We start from the raw sequence: 18,455 nt of genomic DNA on the forward strand, positions 1-18,455 counted from the left end.
TTGACCAAGAACAATTCACACCTTTATCTACATTTTTTTTCCCCTCACAATTTCTTGATCTCCCTTTGAATGACCTGGTGCAGGAGGCAGACGAGGAATGAATCGAGGCCATCCCACGTCACACCCCCGAACTCGGTCCCAGTTCAGATGAGTGATAATGTGATGAACTTATCCAGTATACATTTGCAAGATGCAGAACTCTCTCTTTTAGCGAAAGGACTATCGTTTGTCCCCACCAAAACATTTGATGCTTTTCAATTTAGAATAGATCTTGAAAAGTTCATACGAACTTTACAGCTAAGAATATATTTCAATGGCAGAGAGCTTGACAAGACCATGTCAAGAGTGCAAGAGAAATCACAATGGATGCCTCAGATTCCTATTGATCCGGTTGTCAAAGTATTTAAACAACTGGTCTTGAGAGATGTACATCAGTTATATCAAGGAAGACAGCATAGATGGAGAGATAATCTAACAAAAGAAGAAAGGCGGGAGATGCATACACTTAAAAACAGAACGGAAGTTGTAGTAAAACATGTTGACAAAGGAGGGGCTGTGGTGGTACTGGACGGAACGCAATACATCAGTGAAGTTTCTTCACAGCTATCGGACACCTCAGCTTATGAATTGTTAAGTGAAGATCCTACAACAAGTCTCCAGAAGAGAATTCAAGAGGTAACCCAATTAGGACATGAAGGTGGTTTTCTCACGGATAAGGAGTATCGGTATTTGAACAGGAAAGCCCCTGTAATTCCTGTCTTATACATTTTGCCGAAAGTTCACAAGAATGTGACCAGCCCTCTGAGTAGACCCCTCATGTCGTCCAAGGGATCCCTATTGGAACCCTTGTCTGTTTACATCGATTCCTTTTTGATGAACTTTGTTAAATCAAGTCCTGCCTTTATTAAGGACACTACTGATTTTTTGAATATTTTACAAACAACACAACCAGTTGATGACCGTACTTTACTTGTGACACTCGACATCAAGGCACTTTACACGATGATTCCGCAAAAAGAACTGTTAGATGTAATCATGGAGACATTGGAAACTCGTTTAAGACCACACGATGTTCCAACTAATTTTCTGATGGAATTGACTACAATGGCGCTGTGTAAAAAGTTTTTCAAATTCCAAGAAGACATTTATTTGCAGAGATCCGGAGTCGCCATGGGTGCTACTTTTGCCCCTACCCTGGCCAACCTCTTTATGGCAACATTTGAGAAGAAATGGTTGCATAATTCACCTTACACAAACAAGATTATGTTGTGGCGCAGGTTTATAGATGACGTTTTTATGTTGTGGTCCGGAGATGCACAGGAATTAATGGAATTCCTTCAATGGTTAAATAAATGCCATGATAGTATTCAATTCACAATGGCATGGTCTGACATCAAAATACATTTTTTAGATGTAGAAGTGCATCTCATTCAGAATCATTTCATTACCCGGGTTTTCTCGAAACCTACTGACAGAAATACGTTCTTGGATTATCACAGTTGCCACCCTAGAGCTTTAAAACGGAGCTTGCCTTTCTCCCAGTTCCTTAGATTCAAAAGAATCTGCACTGATGTCAATGATTACAAAGTACATGCGGATGATCTAGGGGCCAAATTGCTACAAAGACATTATCCATATAAGATCTTAAAGAAAACGTATACACGTGCTAAGTTTAATAACAGAGAATTATTATTGCAACAAAGTCATTCAACAAAGCAGGCATAGTAACATAGTAGATGACGGCAGAAAAAGACCTGCATGGTCCATCCAGTCTGCCCAAGACAAACTCATATGTGTATACCTTACCTTGAATTTGTACCTGTCCTTTTCAGGGCACAGACCATATAAGTCTGCCCAGCAGTATTTCCCACCTCCCAACCACCAGTCCCTCCTCCCATCACCGGCTCTGGTACAGACCGTACAAGTCTGCCCTCCCCTATCCTCTCCTCCCAATCACCACCCCCTCTTCCCCCCACCTGCTCCGCCACCCAATTTCAGCTAAGCTTCTGAGGATCCATTCCTTCTGCACAGGATTCCTCTATGCATATCCCACGCATGTTTGAACTCCGTTACCGTTTTCATCTCCACCACCTCCCGCGGGAGGGCATTCCAAGCGTCCACCACCCTCTCCGTGAAAAAATACTTCCTGACATCTTTCCTGAGTCTGCCCCCCTTCAATCTCATTTCATGTCCTCTCGTTCTACCGCCTTCCCATCTCTGGAAAAGATTTGTTTGCGGATTAATACCTTTCAAATATTTGAACGTCTGTATCATATCACCCCTGTTCCTCCTTTCCTCCAGGGTGTACATGTTCAGGTCAGCAAGCCTCTCTTCATACGTCTTGGAACGTAAATCCCATACCATCCTCGTAGCTTTTCTTTGCACCGCTTCCATTTTTTTTAACATCCTTCGCAAGGTACGGCCTCCAAAACTGAACACAATACTCCAGGTGGGGCCTCACCAACGTCTTATACAGGGGCATTAAAACCTCCTTTCTTCTGCTGGTCACTCCTCTCTCTATACAGCCTAGCAATCTTCTAGCTACGGCCACCGCCTTGTCGCACTGTTTCGTCGCCTTCAGGTCCTCAGATACTATCACCCCAAGATCCCTCTCCCCGTCCGTGCCTATCAGACTCTCCCCGCCTAACACATACGTCTCCCTTGGATTTCTACTCCCTAAGTGCATCACTTTGCATTTCTTCGCATTGAATTTTAATTGCCAAACGTTAGACCATTCTTCTAGCTTCTTCAGATGTTTTTTCATGTTTTCCACTCCCTCCGGGGTGTCCACTCTGTTGGAAATCTTGGTGTCATCCGCAAAAAGGCAAACTTTACCTTGTAACCCTTCGGCCATGTCACTCACAAATATATTGAACAGAATCGGCCCCAGCACCGATCCCTGAGGCACTCCGCTACTCACCTTTCTAACCTGTGTGCTACGTTATGTCCCCAGAGGGGAAGCAATAGCGGACATTATTAGACGTCATTGGGACGTAATGAGATCACATCCCCTTTTTGAGAACTACACAGTGAGGACAGCCTTTTCCCGATCCCAGAACGTAAAGGAGATTTTAAGTCCAGCTTGTTTACCAGCTATACCACATGATAATGAATTTGATAGGCAGGTAAAAACGGGACATCATTGTAAGACATGTGAGATCACAGAAGAGGGTGACCATTTTTTATACAATGGTAAAATGTACAAGTTAAGAAAATATTCAACATGTCGTACTCTGGGCATAATATATTACATCAAGTGCCCATGCGGCAAGTTATACGTAGGTAAATCTACCAGGTCGCTACATGCTAGATTGATAGAGCATAGATCGAGGATTAATGCACGCAATTTTGGTGCCCCTTTAGTCCAGCATTGTGTGGCTAAGGACCACATTTTTGAAGATCTTAAATGTAAAGTAATTGAACGTGTTGATCCAGCAATAAGAGGAGGCGACTTCAACAGGAAGCTGCTACAACGTCAGACCTTCTGGATACACCAGTTGAATACGGTGGAACCAGATGGTCTCAACACAATGTTGCAATGGGGTAGTTTCATGTAAGCACCTAAGTTCTTCTGTCACGGAAATGACGAGTAGTCATTTCCGGTAGCCCGTTGGTTTTAAGCGAACAGAGGCGCCATTTTATATTGACAGCCAAGAAGCTGCGCTCAGACACAATACAGTAAGTCCGCGTTAGTGAAAAAGAATGTTGTTAGAATACCTGCAGTTGGGTTGAAATATATATGTGACACTTTGTGATTTGTTTTATCAGGCTAAATGGTGTGAGGTTCCCCCCAGAAGAAGCATAGCGAAACAGGCACTGTCGGGGCTTCTACACATGCCAGTCTGAATTGTGGAGTATACATGCTCCATAAGCTAAGTGTCTTTTTGTACATTTATATATCTGCACATGTTAGTGTGAGAATTTAAGTTATTATTATTGCAATTACAACATTAGGGTGGAGGTGGTTTTTAGTCGATGATTAAACCTATGCACGTTGATAGAGTCACCAGGGGAGTGATATGAATATCTGTGCCAAGTGATATAAGACTCCACCTGGTTGTTAACTGCAAGTATTTCTAGGGATTCTCTCCTCAGCATATGTTTTTTAGTAATGATTATCTTTGTCATCTGATTTAAAAGGTCGATTTTGTCTGATGAAAGATCCAACTGATTCAGCTGTCTATTGATGAGGTCCAAAACCTCTTTATGTGGTATCTTTGTATATAGTGAATGATACATACCTGTAGCAGGTGTTCTCCGAGGACAGCAGGCTGATTGTTCTCACGACCGGGTGACGTCCGCGGCAGCCCCCACCAACCGGAAAAGGCTTCGCGGGACGGTCGGCACGCAGGGCACGCCCACCGCGCATGCGCGGCCGTCTTCCCGCCCGTGCGCGACCGCTCCCGCCAGTTGAATGACAAGCAATAAAATATGAAACACAACTCCAAAGGGGAGGAGGGAGGGTAGGTGAGAACAATCAGCCTGCTGTCCTCGGAGAACACCTGCTACAGGTATGTATCATTCACTTTCTCCGAGGACAAGCAGGCTGCTTGTTCTCACGACTGGGGTATCCCTAGCTTTCAGGCTCACTCAAAACAAGAACCCAGGTCAATTGAACCTCGCAACGGCGAGGGTACAACAGAAATTGACCTACGAAGAACAACTAACTGAGAGTGCAGCCTGACCAGAATAAATTCGGGTCCTGGAGGGTGGATTTACACCCCAAACAGATTCTGCAGCACCGACTGCCCGAACCGACTGTCGCGTCGGGTATCCTGCTGGAGGCAGTAATGTGATGTGAATGTGTGGACAGATGACCACGTCGCAGCCTTGCAAATCTCTTCAATAGTGGCTGACTTCAAGTGGGCCACTGACGCTGCCATGGCTCTGACACTATGAGCCGTGACATGACCCTCAAGAGCCAGCCCAGCCTGGGCGTAAGTGAAGGAAATGCAATCTGCTAGCCAATTGGAGATGGTGCGTTTCCCGACAGCGACCCCTAGCCTGTTAGGGTCGAAAGAAACAAACAATTGGGCGGACTGTCTGTGGGGCTGTGTCCGCTCCAAGTAGAAGGCCAATGCTCTCTTGCAGTCCAATGTGTGCAACTGACGTTCAGCAGGGCGGGTATGCGGCCTGGGGAAGAATGTTGGCAAGACAATTGACTGGTTAAGATGGAACTCCGACACCACCTTCGGCAGGAACTTTGGGTGGGTGCGGAGCACTACTCTGTTGTGATGAAATTTGGTATACAGAGCATGAGCTACCAGGGCTTGAAGCTCACTGACCCTACGAGCTGAAGTAACTGCCACCAAGAAAATGACCTTCCAGGTCAAGTACTTCAGATGGCCGGTATTCAGTGGCTCAAAAGGAGGTTTCATCAGCTGGGTGAGGACGACGTTGAGATCCCATGACACTGTAGGAGGCTTGATAGGGGGCTTTGACAAAAGCAAGCCTCTCATGAATCGAACGACTAAAGGCTCTCCAGAGATGGCTTTACCTTCCACACGATAATGGTAAGCACTAATTGCACTAAGGTGATTCCTTACTGAGTTGGTCTTGAGGCCAGACTCTGATAAGTGCAGAAGGTATTCAAGCAGGTTCTGCGCAGGGCAAGAACGAGGTTCTAGGGCCTTGCTCTCACACCAAACGACAAACCTCCTCCACTTGAAAAAGTAACTCTTTTTAGTGGAATCCTTCCTAGAGGCAAGCAAGACCCGGGAGACACCCTCAGACAGACCCAACGCAGCGAAGTCTACGCCCTCAACATCCAGGCCGTGAGAGCCAGGGATTGAAGGTTGGGGTGCAGCAACGCTCCGTCGTTCTGTGAAATGAGAGTCGGAAAACTCCAATCTCCACGGTTCTTCTGAGGACAAGTCCAGAAGAAGAGGGAACCAGATCTGACGGGGCCAAAAGGGCGCTATCAGAATCATGGTGCCGCGGTCATGCTTGAGCTTCAGTAAGGTCTTCCCCACCAAAGGTATGGGAGGATAAGCATACAGGAGGCCAGTCCCCCAATGAAGGAGAAAGGCATCTGACGCTAGCCTGCCGTGTGTCTGAAGTCTGGAACAGAACAGAGGCAGCTTGTGGTTGGTCTGAGAGGCGAAAAGATCCACCGAGGGGGTGCCCCACTCTCGGAAGATCTTGCGTACCACTCTGGAATGGAGCGACCACTCGTGCGGTTGCATGACTCTGCTCAGTCTGTCGGCCAGACTGTTGTTTACGCCTGCCAGGTACGTGGCTTGGAGGAGCATGCCAAACCGGCACGCCCAACGCCACATCCCGACGGCTTCCTGACACAGGGGGCGAGATCCGGTGCCCCCCTGCTTGTTGACGTAATACATTGCAACCTGATTGTCTGTCCGAATTTGGATAATTTGGTAGGACAGCCGATCTCTGAAAGCCTTCAGTGCGTTCCAGATCGCTCGGAGCTCCAGGAGGTTGATCTGCAGATCCTTTTCCTGGAGGGACCACAGACCCTGGGTGTGAAGCCCATCGACATGAGCTCCCCACCCCAGGCGAGATGCATCCGTCGTCAGCACTTTCGTGGGCTGCGGAATTTGGAATGGACGTCCCAGGGTCAAATTGGTCCGGATGGTCCACCAGAGCAGTGAAGTGCAGCAACTGGTGGAGAGGCGGATGACATCTTCTAGATCCCCGGTGGCTTGAAACCACTGGGAAGCTAGGGTCCATTGAGCAGATCTCATGTGAAGACGAGCCATGGGAGTCACATGAACTGTGGAGGCCATATGACCCAGAAGTCTCAACATCTGCCGAGCTGTGACCTGCTGAGACGCTCTGGTCTGCGAAGCCAGGGCCAGGAGATTGGTGGCCCTCGCTTCGGGAAGGTAGGCCTGAGCCGTCTGGGCATTCAGCAGAGCTCCTATGAATTCCAGAGACTGTGTTGGCTGGAGATGGGACTTTGGGTAATTTATCACAAACCCCAGCAGCTCCAGAAGTCGAGTAGTGCACTGCATAGACCGGAGGGCTCCCGCCTCCGAGGTGTTCTTGACCAGCCAATCGTCGAGATATGGGAACACGTGCACTCCCAGCTTGCGTAGGTAGGCCGCTACCACCACGAGGCACTTGGTAAACACTCGTGGAGCAGAGGCGAGCCCAAAGGGCAGCACACAATACTGAAAGTGCCGTGCGCCCAGGCGGAATCTGAGATACTGTCTGTGAGCTGGCAGTATCGGTATGTGAGTATATGCGTCCTTTAAATCCAGGGAACATAGCCAGTCGTTTTTCTGAATCATTGGCAGAAGGGTGCCCAAGGAAAGCATCCTGAACTTTTCTTTGACCAGGAATTTGTTCAGGCCTCTCAGGTCTAGGATGGGACGCATCCCCCCTGTTTTCTTTTCTACAAGGAAGTACCTGGAATAGAATCCCTGCCCTTCCTGCCCGGGTGGTACGGGCTCGACCGCATTGGCGCTGAGAAGGGCGGAGAGTTCCTCTGCAAGTACCTGCTTGTGATGGGAGCTGAAAGATTGAGCTCCCGGAGGACAATTTGGAGGCAGGGAGGCCAAATTCAGGGCGTATCCGCACCGCACTATTTGGAGAACCCACTGGTCGGAGGTTATGAGAGGCCACCTTTGGTGAAAAAAACTTAACCTCCCCCCGACCGGCAGATCGTCCGGTACGGACACTTTGAGGGCGGCTATGTTCCCGAGGATCCAGTCAAAAGCCCGTCCCCGGCTTTTGCTGTGGAGGCGCAGGGGGCTGCTTAGGCGCACGCTGTTGACGAGAACGAGCGCGCTGGGGCTGTCCCTGTGCCTGGCGAGGCCTTCGGGCCGGCTGGTTGTACCTACGCTTTGCAAAAGAATAGAGCGCAGCCTGCCGGGCCCGGGAAAAACGTCCACCTGCTGAGGTGGATGCTGAAGGCGCCCGGTGGGAGAGCTTGTCGAGGGCGGTTTCCCGCTGATGCAGTTGGTCCACCAGCTGCTCGACCTTCTCACCAAAAATGTTATCCCCCCGGCAAGGGACGTCGGCCAGTCTCTGCTGGGTGCGGTTGTCCAGGTCAGAGGCACGCAGCCTTGAGAGCCTGCGCATCACTATACCTTGGGCCGCAGCACGAGATGCCACGTCACAGGTGTCATAGATACCCCTGGACAGGAACTTTCTGCACGCCTTCAGCTGCCTGACCACCTCCTGATAAGGCCTGGACTGCTCCGGCGGGAGCTTATCGACCAGGTCCGCCAGCTGTTGCACATTAGTCCGTATGTGGATGCTCATATAGAGCAGGTATGACTGGATGCGGGTCACGAGCATAGAGGATTGGTAGGCCTTCCTCCCAAACGAGTCCAGAGTGCGAGACTCCCGCCCCGGGGGCGCCGAGGCAGTATCCCTCGAACTCCGTGCCCTCTTGAGAGCAGAATCCACGACCGCCGAGTCATGGGGCAGTTGGGGCCGCATTAACTCTGGGTCAGAGTGGATCCTGTACTGGGACTCTGCTTTCTTGGGAATGGTGGGGTTAGTTAACGGTCGCACCCAGTTCCGAAGCAGTGTCTCCTTGAGGACATTGTGCAGCGGCACCGTGGAGGACTCTCTAGGTGGTGATGGATAGTCGAGGACCTCGAGCATCTCGGCCCTCGGCTCTTCCACAGAGACCACGGGAAAGGGAATGCTAATAGACATATCCCGCACAAAGGAGGCAAAGGAGAGACTCTCAGGAGGTGAGAGCTTCCTCTCCGGTGAAGGCGTGGGGTCCGAGGGAAGGCCCGTAGACTCCTCTGAGGAGAAATATCTAGGGTCCTCCTCTTCCCCCCACGAGGCCTCATCCTCGGTATCGGACATAAGCTCATGTAGCTGAGTCCTGAACCGGGCCCGGCTCGACGTCGAGGCACCAAGGTCTCGGTGTCGTCGAGCGGTGGACTCCCGCGTCGGCGGGGACGGAGCTCCCTCCATCGACGGGGACTCCACCTGCGTGGCGGTCGAGACCGGCGCCGCAAGCGGCGGCGGTGTCGACGGCCCCGGCGCCGGGCTAGAGCTCGCCGGCGCCACAGACATCGGCGCCGAGGGCGCAAGCACCCCCGGCGCCGGCACAGCCTGGCGCATCAGCCCTTCCAGGATCCCCGGAAGGATGGCTCTGAGGCACTCGTCCAGGCCCGCTGCCGGGAAAGGCGGTGGGACCGGTAGGGGTGTCGGTGCCAGAAGCTGATGGGGGCCAGGAGACGGCACCGAGGTGCCGGAACCCTGACGCGTCGGTACCTCCACAACCGACGGGGACCTCTCCTCTTGGCGATGACGCTTCGGCGTCGGCTCCTCTCAGATGTCCGGATGCACCGAAGGCGACCGGTGACGACGCTTCTTGTCCTTCTTTCGATGCGCGTCACCGGCGCCAGGAGGTATGGAGGAGGAGGAGGACGATCCCCCTCGGTCTCGAGGAGCCGGGTCAGACAGGGTTCGGTCCCGTGGACCACGGGCTGAGGGAGTGACCGGGGCCGACTGCCCACGCGGCCGCTCACCTCCACCCTCGCCGGCGGACCGGCGGGCCGACGGGACCTGTTCTCCTGGGGTCGATGCCATCGGTGCCGATGTCTCGGGCATCGATACCGGTACCGAAGGACCGGGCGTCGATACCGATGCCGTCGAGGTCGACGTCGAGGGCCCGGCGCAAGTTCCAAAAAGACGGTCCCGCAGAACTTGCCTCGCAACTTGAGTCCGTTTCCGGAGACCGAGACACAGGGAACACGACTTGATATTGTGCTCCGGCCCGAGGCACTGGAGGCACCAAGCGTGGGTGTCGGTCTGCGAGATCGGCCGGCCGCAGCGACCACACTTTTTAAATCCACTCGGGACCTTCGAGGACATCGACGGAAAAATCGCGTCGGCGAAGTCAAAGTCGTCAATGGTGGCGAAAATCACACCTCGAAAAAAGAAAACGACCGTGCGGCCACTAGGCCGCAACGCGGCGTCCCCGCTGGAAACGAGGGAAAAAGGGAGCGCGTGCTCCACACGCTCAGGTTTTTTTTTTTTTTTGAAAAAGAAAAGGGAAACCGGCGGTAACAAAAAATTAAATAGAAAAAACAACGATCCGCGTAAACGCGATCGACTTTCCGGCGGCTGAAAGCAGAGAGAGCGGCAAAGCACGACTCTCTCCAGACGCGGAAAAAAAGGAACTGGCGGGAGCGGTCGCGCACGGGCGGGAAGACGGCCGCGCATGCGCGGTGGGCGTGCCCTGCATGCCGACCGTCCCGCGAAGCCTTTTCCGGTTGGTGGGGGCTGCCGCGGACGTCACCCGGTCGTGAGAACAAGCAGCCTGCTTGTCCTCGGAGAAAATGATATTACGTCCATGGTTATTAACTGTATGGACTCTTTTTGAATCTTCAATGTCTGAAGTATCTGAATGAGATGAGTGGAACCCCTCAAATATGAATCAATTTTTGTAACTATAGGTTTATTCACGACTTCAATGAAGCAAACTGGTGAGGCAAGACTTCTCTTGGCTAAAACCATATTGACTCTGTCCCATTAAACCATGTTTGTCTATGTGTTCTATCAGTTTATTTTTTATAATAGTTTCCATTATTTTGCTCAGCACTGACGTCAGGCTTTCCAGTCTGTAATTTCCCAGATCACCCCAGGAACCCTTTTTTTTTTTTTTTTTTTTTTTTAAATCGGCATCACATTGGGCACCCTCCAATCTTCAGGTACTATGGACAATTTTAAAGATAGGATGCATATTAACAACAGCTGATCAGCAATTTCATGCTCAAGTTCTTTGAGTATCCTTGGATGTATGCCATCTGGTCCAAGTGATTTACTACTCTAATTTGTCAATTTGGATCAGTACATCTTCCAGGTTCACAGACTTCTTTCTGTTCCTCCGCATCATCACCCTTCAAAAACATTTCCGGTACAGGCAGATCTCTTACATCTTCTTCCGTAAAGACCAAAGGAAAGAATTCATTCAGTTTCTCCACTATGGCCTTGTCCTCCCTGAGCACCCATCTTGCTCCTTTGTGATCTAACGATTCAATGGATTACCTCACAGGCTTTCTGCTTCTGATGTACCTGAAAAAGTTGTTACTGTGAGTTTTAGCCTCTGCGACAAGTTTCTCTTCATACTCTCTTTTAGCCTTCTTTATTAATGCTTTGCATCTGACTTGCCAGTACTTATGTTGTTTCTTATTTTTGTCATTTGGGTCCTTTTTCCATTCTTTGAAGGGAAATCTTTTGGCTGTAATAGTCTCTTTACTTCAACTTTTAACCATATTGGCTGTCATTTTCTCTTCTTTCCACCTTTGCAAATACATGGAATGCATCTGGTCTGGGCTTCCAAGATGGTATTTTTGAATAATGTCCATGCCTGATTTAGTGTCCTAACCTTAGCATTCCTCTCTACCCGAAATCATTTTCCTGCATCTTTTCTGATTTCATGTACAATTTTCCCTTGTTAGTCACCCTCATTTCTGTCTAACTCCTATTTATATGTTCCACCTTCATTTATACCCTATGCTATATTCTTAAATGTTTTAATGTGTGCTACATGGACATTGTAAGTAGCATACTATGCCATAATGTGTATTGTTTGAATATGATTACTGGTGTAATTATCTCTTGTCTATGTTCGACTTATTCTTGCTGCACACCGTTGGGTGAATTTCTTTAAAAAAAAAAAAAAAAAAAAGCGGTAAATAAATCAGTTCCAGAGCTTTAAACAATGCAATGAGTGAAAACATTTTCTCCTATTTGTTTTTAAGAGCATTGCAGTGTAACTTTATGGTATGCTAGTCTCTGTACTTTCTGAAAGAGTAAATCGATCCATGTTAACCCTTTGCACTCCGCTCAGGATTTTGTAGACCTCTATCATATCCCTCCTCAGCTGTCTTTTCTTTGAGCTGTACTTGACATAACAAAAAGAAGGCCTGGCACATCAGAAGCACAAATTTTGCTAAGAGCCATTTCATTTGAGGAAAGGGGGCCTTCAGCCAGCTCCCACCAAGCTGCCCGTTCAACTCATTCTCCAGCACAGTCCAGTTGAGGGCACACTGAAGGATCCGATCTGCAAAATATCAGCGTCATGGGCTGCAGACATACCAAAATAGTGCTCCTTACATTGAACTCCGCTCCCCTGCCTCTGGAGTTGGCCTGGCCTGCCAAATTTCCTACCTATGGTACATGCTTTACTGCAGCAGGTCACACACTACTCTGAGCTCCCACAGCACAAGTAATGTTTGGCACATTCAACCAGAACCTCCATTCTGCGCCACTAAAAAACACTATTCAGGTTCGCCTACTCTGATCTCACACCAATCCAATGGTACCACACACAGACTTGAGCCCCGCTATGCTGCTGCCACTGCTCCCAGCAGTATTCAGACTTGCTCTTGCTGTTCTGGGTGCAGCCACTGCTTAACACTCCCCAGTGACTCCTTCAGTCACGTGCAAAGCAGAGAGGTGACCTGATCTCCAAACAGGCCCAGTAGTTCACAACAGTTGCATGCTATGCCAATCTACCATCTGCTGGAGAGCTGGCTGGAGCTACACAGTGCAGGGATTCATAAATATTTTTTTTGTCTCAATCTGCTGGTAGGCAGGAATAACCCATTTATTCAGGACTAGTATAGTAGATGACTAGGAAAGAGCTGTCTTCAAAAAGCACTTGGATCAAACACAATAACTGGCAATCTTTTGTTATATCATAAGTTATATGCTCATTTATGCATCCCAGTTAAACTATATGCTTAAACAAATCCCTACATGAACAGAAGCTGATGAAATGGAAGTGACATGGAACTGCTGAAGCCAAAACAAGTCTGAAAGACCAAAAAAAAAGTACAGACCTGCACAAAAAATTGTCAGATTGACAATAAAACCAATATTGTTGCAAATGACCTACATAGGAGAGTTGTCAGAAGAAAATCCTTCTCTAGTATCTCACCATAAAGTTGTCATCTAAAGAATGCAATAGAAAACACTGATAAGCCTGAAACCTTTTTTAAATGAAGTACTTTAGACTGAGGAAACAAAAAAGGAACTGTTGGAGCACAAATACACAAGACACATTTGGCGGAAAAAATTGGTGAAGCATTTGAAGAGGGGGTAGATTTATTATGTTTTAGGTTGTGTGGTAGTCAGTGGTACAGGAAATATTGTGCAAGTGGAAAGAAGAATGGGTTAAACTAAATATCAATGAATCCTAGAACTTAATGAAGACCCTGTAAGCTTTAGAAAGGTTGGCTATTTCAACAAGACTTCAAAACATATATTTATTTTTTTACTATTTATTGGAATTTATTAACAGCCCCTTTTTTTTGAAACTTTTTATTTCAAATAGTTACAACACACACACATATAAACAGTATAGTGCATTCAGAATAAAGACAGTTTTTTATCTGTGGGACATTTTTGGAACACTCCAAAGAAAAATAACCTAAATCTGAAGAGGTTCACCCAGGTACTGTTCAACATACTTGTAAATAAACCACGAAACACTGAGAAAATAAAGATGAACATTTTGGAATGTCCTTCACAATCTCCAGACTTGAAAATAATTGAAAATCTGTAGGTATATCTCAAAATGTCATGCATGAAAGGGGACCTAACAATATTTCTGTACTAGAGAGTTTGTAAGAAAGAATGAGGAAAAATTCCATGATAAAATATATGAATGTTCTTAGCTAGCTGCAGAAAATGTTTGGAAGCTGTTACAAAGTACTAACTGAAAAAAGGTGTCCAAAGCAAACCTTTGCACTTGCCACATTCACTGTTTCCTTATTCTGAATCTGTTAACTATAAACATTCCTTAAAAACTGCAGAAAGTATTATGCTTAATTTTCTACCATGTAGACTGTACCAGTTTCTGTTCAGTTAAGGACTGATTGAAAGCATGCCTTTTTGCATACAACTGGAAGTATTCCAAAGCAACATTTAAGAACTGACAGTATAATGTTAAAGGCTTATAAAAACACAGAAGTGATTTGATATTTCTATAAGTCACCTTCAATGTACTTGACGAGATTTCAGTAATTAACCAATACACACTTTGACCAGCTAAAATGCTAGCTTCTTCAGGGATGGAAAGCAGAGGCATTAGCGTCATGAAATCATTATCCAGTTTTAGATGCACAGTTCAACTTAGCTATCACTGTCCTTCAAACTGAATCACAGTTACCATGAATCATTGCTTTACTAACACTCTGCATACCATTTAGCTGGATGTATCTGTTATATCATACTTTACAAACATTTTTTTTGCTTTTCTTTGGCACCTTCTATTTATGATGAGCATACCCTGTTTACAAAATACACTACCATAAAGCACTGAATAGAAGAAAGTATTTTAAAACCAGGACGTAAGAACACAGTTGTGTTTCTACATTTATATAAAGTTCAGAATAGTACTTAACATTTTTCAAAATATGCTCTTTGAATTCATAAAAATTAGTTTACCTTCTTGTGTTTAAATCCAAGGAAATGGGTCTGCAAGTTTAATGCAGATGCACAGGATATTTTGCAAATCTAAATAAAAACACACACCACAGTTTAATTGTTACTTCCAGGATACACAGTTATTCATTACTTTTAAACAGTCATCCTTATTTTAAGGCAATACTTTAAAAAATATATAAAGCTTTCTACCAATTTTATAAACACCTAATTACAAGATTTTTTTTTTATATATATGTGAGCAACTGAACAAAAGTGGGGTATGTGACTTATTTATACCACAAGAAAGAGGGGTATTATTTGCATAATCATGCAAAATTTCAGCTTCAGGTATGGACTATTACATCTTTAAAAAATGAGAAATGTGTATCAATAAAAAAGTACATTTTTCAGAAAAATGCATTTGAAAAATAGCAAACTCAAAACATCTCTCTATAATCCAAAGTTTTGAAAACAAATTGTATAGTCCCTTTCCACTAATCATACAGTACACAAAACTTTCACTGCCCAAATTTACCCATCCACACTTTATAGCTTTTATCTCTTATTAGTAACTCTTCACTCAGCAGGTCATGTGTGTTGTGTGTAATTTTTCTTACACATGTATAGCTCCAACAATAAAACTGAACAAGGAGAAATTGTCTTACTTAGGGGCCCTTTTACAAAGGCGCAGTAGGCTCTACGTGTGCGCCAAAACAAGATTACTGCCAGGCTAGTGCGCACCCCCGGCAGTAATTTTGGATTTGGTGCTCACCCCTACCACCAGTACAAATTTGTTTTTTAAAATGTCTTATTGCGCGTGGCATTTCCAGCATTAACTGGCAGTGGGTGCACGCCGACTGGTCACTGCGCATGTAGCAAATGAGCCCTTACCAATAGATCAATGGGTGGCGTTAAGTGCTCAGGCCGTAAATAGGTGTGCGCTGGTTACAATTTTACCACAGGCCCTTTTCCTGTCCCACTGAAAAATAGCCCCCTTTCCCCAGACACAGTTAAAAGTCTGGTGCACACCAAAAACACACACCCACACTACCACAGGCCACTTTTTGCTGCAGCTTAGTAAAAGGACCCCTTAATAATTTTCTCTCCATTAGTCCTTCCCACTATTCCAGCTCCTCAATATTTACGTAGATAAGCAATAAGGAGAAACTCAGAATAAACATGACAATTTTAAACAACTCACTAACCTAACACTAACCAGACAATCAAACATGCATGGACCTCTCTCATCTCTGTACAACTTGTAGAGAACAAGAGATATGCAGGAAGGAACCATGAAAGGTAACAGCCATTATTTGACTTGTTACTTTGCATCGACTAAACATCTCAGAAACGCTGGGGTACGTTTACTAAAGTGCATCAGCGTTTTTAACGAGCCTGTAAATTTAAGGCGTGTTAAACGCTAACATGCCTATACATTTCTATGGGCACATTAGCGTTTAACGTGCGTTAAAAACGCTAAAGCACCCATAGCGCCGCTTAGCAAATCTAGCCTTTTGAGCGGGCCTCTGGAATAATTGGAAGGACTAATGGAAAGAAAATAATCAGGTAAGACCTAATTTCTCCTTCTATCACATAGCTTCCCACTATTCCAGAACCTGTGCAATATTCAAAAACAATGCCTAGCGTGGGTGGGATCCTGGCACCGCTGCCCTAAGGACTGAAGCCCCAAAACTAGCTTCTGAGCACACCACATCCTCCTCCCTGTAGTGAATGGTAAAGGTATGCAGTGTTGACCAACACACCACAACATCCTCCCTAAATGTAGTGCTTGGTAAAGGTATGCAAGGTTGACCAAATCACAGCCTTGCAAATATCCGCTGGAGACAGTAAAGTAGTCTCCACCCAGGATGTTGCTGTACACCTCTAGAACGAGCCCTAAAACTTGAGGAGCCTGCTTCCCCATAAGCAAATAAGCTGATGCAATAGTCTCCTTCAGCCATCTAGCAATTGTGGGTTTGGAAGCCATGAGACCAAGGCTCTGTTTACCAAAAAGTGCACAGTCTGTATGATCTGTGAAACTCATTCATATCTAATGAAGACTTTGCATATCGAGAAGCTTCAAGGAAGAATACTGAGCCTCTTCATCCTCTCTGCAAAAATATGGAAGATCCACAGATTGGTTGAGATGAAATGCTGATACCACCTTCAGAAGGAAGGAACTGTGTTCAAGGAGACCCCCACTTCTGAAAGTGAAGAAAGGGATCCCAACAAGAGCAAGCTTGAAGCTCTGAAACACTAAGTGCTGATGCAACAGCCAGCAAGAACACCATCTCTAGCATAAGATCTTTCAAGGAGGCCTTACGGAGTGGCTCAACAGAAGATTTCAGAAGAGCCCAAAGGACTAAATTAAATGTTCCACTCTGGACATGGCTTACAAAAAGGAGGCCGCAAGAATCGAACAATATCCAGGTGTGCTGCAAGAGACACCATCTATAGTCAGTCCCTGAAATAGGCTAGAGTCTCAACCTGAACTTTTAGAGAATCCAACACCAATCCTTTCTGAAGATTTGCTTGGAGAAATGCTAAATGTGTGTGATCTGAGCAGAGAAGGGAGAATGTTAGTGTTCAGGACATCATCCGTCGAACGTCCTCCACACCCTCACATACGCCACGGATGTAGAGCATTTCCAAGCCAGAAGCAAGGTAGCAATGACCAAACCAGAATAACCTTTTCATTTCAACCGAACCCTTTCAACAGCCAAGCCATAAGAACAAAGGAGCACAGATTCTCCAAGAGCACCATATCAGCAGACCGTGTACCTGAGGAAGATGGAGAAGACCCCATCTAGCAGTTGAATCAGGTCCACATACCACGGCCAATCCAGGGCTATGAGAATTATTTGACCCAAGTGCAATGCAATCCTGTTCAACACATGCCTGGTCTACCAAGGGCCAACAAGGGAAGACGTACAGTAGATGTGTCTCCAGTAAGGGCTGCAGTAGGGCATCAATCCTCAATAAGCCCAGTTCTTTCCAACGGCTAAAGAACTTGGGCACTCTGACATTCTTTTTAGTCGCCATCTAGTCCAGAGGCAGAGAACGTCATCAGTCCACTATCAGCTGAAACCCCCAGCTGGACAGTTCCCATTCTCCTGGGTCAAAGGAGTGCCAGCTGAGAAAGTCTACCTCCACGTTCAAGGACTCTACGATGTGAGTTGCTGACAAGCAGCAAAGATTTTTCTCCACCCAACTCATGGGGGAGGCCATCTCCACCACCATCAGACAACTGTGGGTCACGTGGGTTGGTTGATGTAAGTCACTACTGTTGCATTGTTGGAGAAAACTCGGAAAGGGGCCCCCACAAGAAAGGGAGAGAAGTCACATGGCATTACAAATTGCCCTGAGCTGCAAGCAATTTATTGACCACAGAGACTCCTGCTCTGTCCAGCTGCCCTATGTCAGATGGAACTCGTAAATGAGCTCCCTAACCCAACTTGCTAATGTCCGTTGTCACCACCTCCCATTCTGTTATCGGAAAAGGAGTTCCAATGATCAAACTCCTATTGTGTTATCGGAAAGGGAGCTCCAATGATCAAATTTCTGGGTGACAACCACCACTGCATATTCAGTCTGGCAACCAGCGTTCAAGTAAGATGAAGGTAGTACTTTTGCAACACCGGAGACCAGTGCTGAGAAGAAACTCCTGTAATGGCCACATATGTGTCATTGCCCACAGCACCACTTCTATCACCACCATCACTGACCCCAGAATCTGAACGTAGTCCCAGACCCTGGGTCTAACTGAAGACGAATCTGTTGAACCAGCTTCGATCTCCTGCACTCAGCGAGGAAGATCCTCTCCCATGCTTTGTCAAACAGAATGCCCAGATACTCCAGCATCTGTGATGGAGTTAGTCTGCTCTTTTTAAAATTGATCACCCAACCCGAAGACTGACAACTTTGTCCATTGCCACCACATTGTCTGAATAGGATGACGCGTGACTTATCTGTTTTAGAATCTTGACTGTCCTAACTGAATCTCCAGGTTGCTTCCACTTCCCCCCATAGAAGTTAATGCAAAACTTACTATATATAGAATTTTAAAGTCAATTTTAACCTAACCT

The 18,455-nt window shown here is 46.6% G+C and overlaps 1 protein-coding gene across 5 annotated transcripts in view; it reads right to left on the reverse strand.

Annotated features, from left to right (window-relative positions):
- The window catches only part of LOC115471274, a 171,053-nt gene that overhangs the window by 128,088 nt on the left and 24,510 nt on the right, over positions 1 to 18,455 (reverse strand). For all 5 annotated transcript variants that reach the window (XM_030205002.1, XM_030204978.1, XM_030204984.1 and 2 more), the window contains exon 3: positions 14,392 to 14,460. In XM_030205002.1, the coding sequence (XP_030060862.1) occupies positions 14,392 to 14,460 (69 nt within the window). The remainder of the gene's footprint in view (positions 1 to 14,391; positions 14,461 to 18,455) is intronic.

The sequence above is a fragment of the Microcaecilia unicolor genome, chromosome 1 (genome assembly GCF_901765095.1).
Source record: "Microcaecilia unicolor chromosome 1, aMicUni1.1, whole genome shotgun sequence".
NCBI lineage: Eukaryota > Metazoa > Chordata > Amphibia > Gymnophiona > Siphonopidae > Microcaecilia > Microcaecilia unicolor.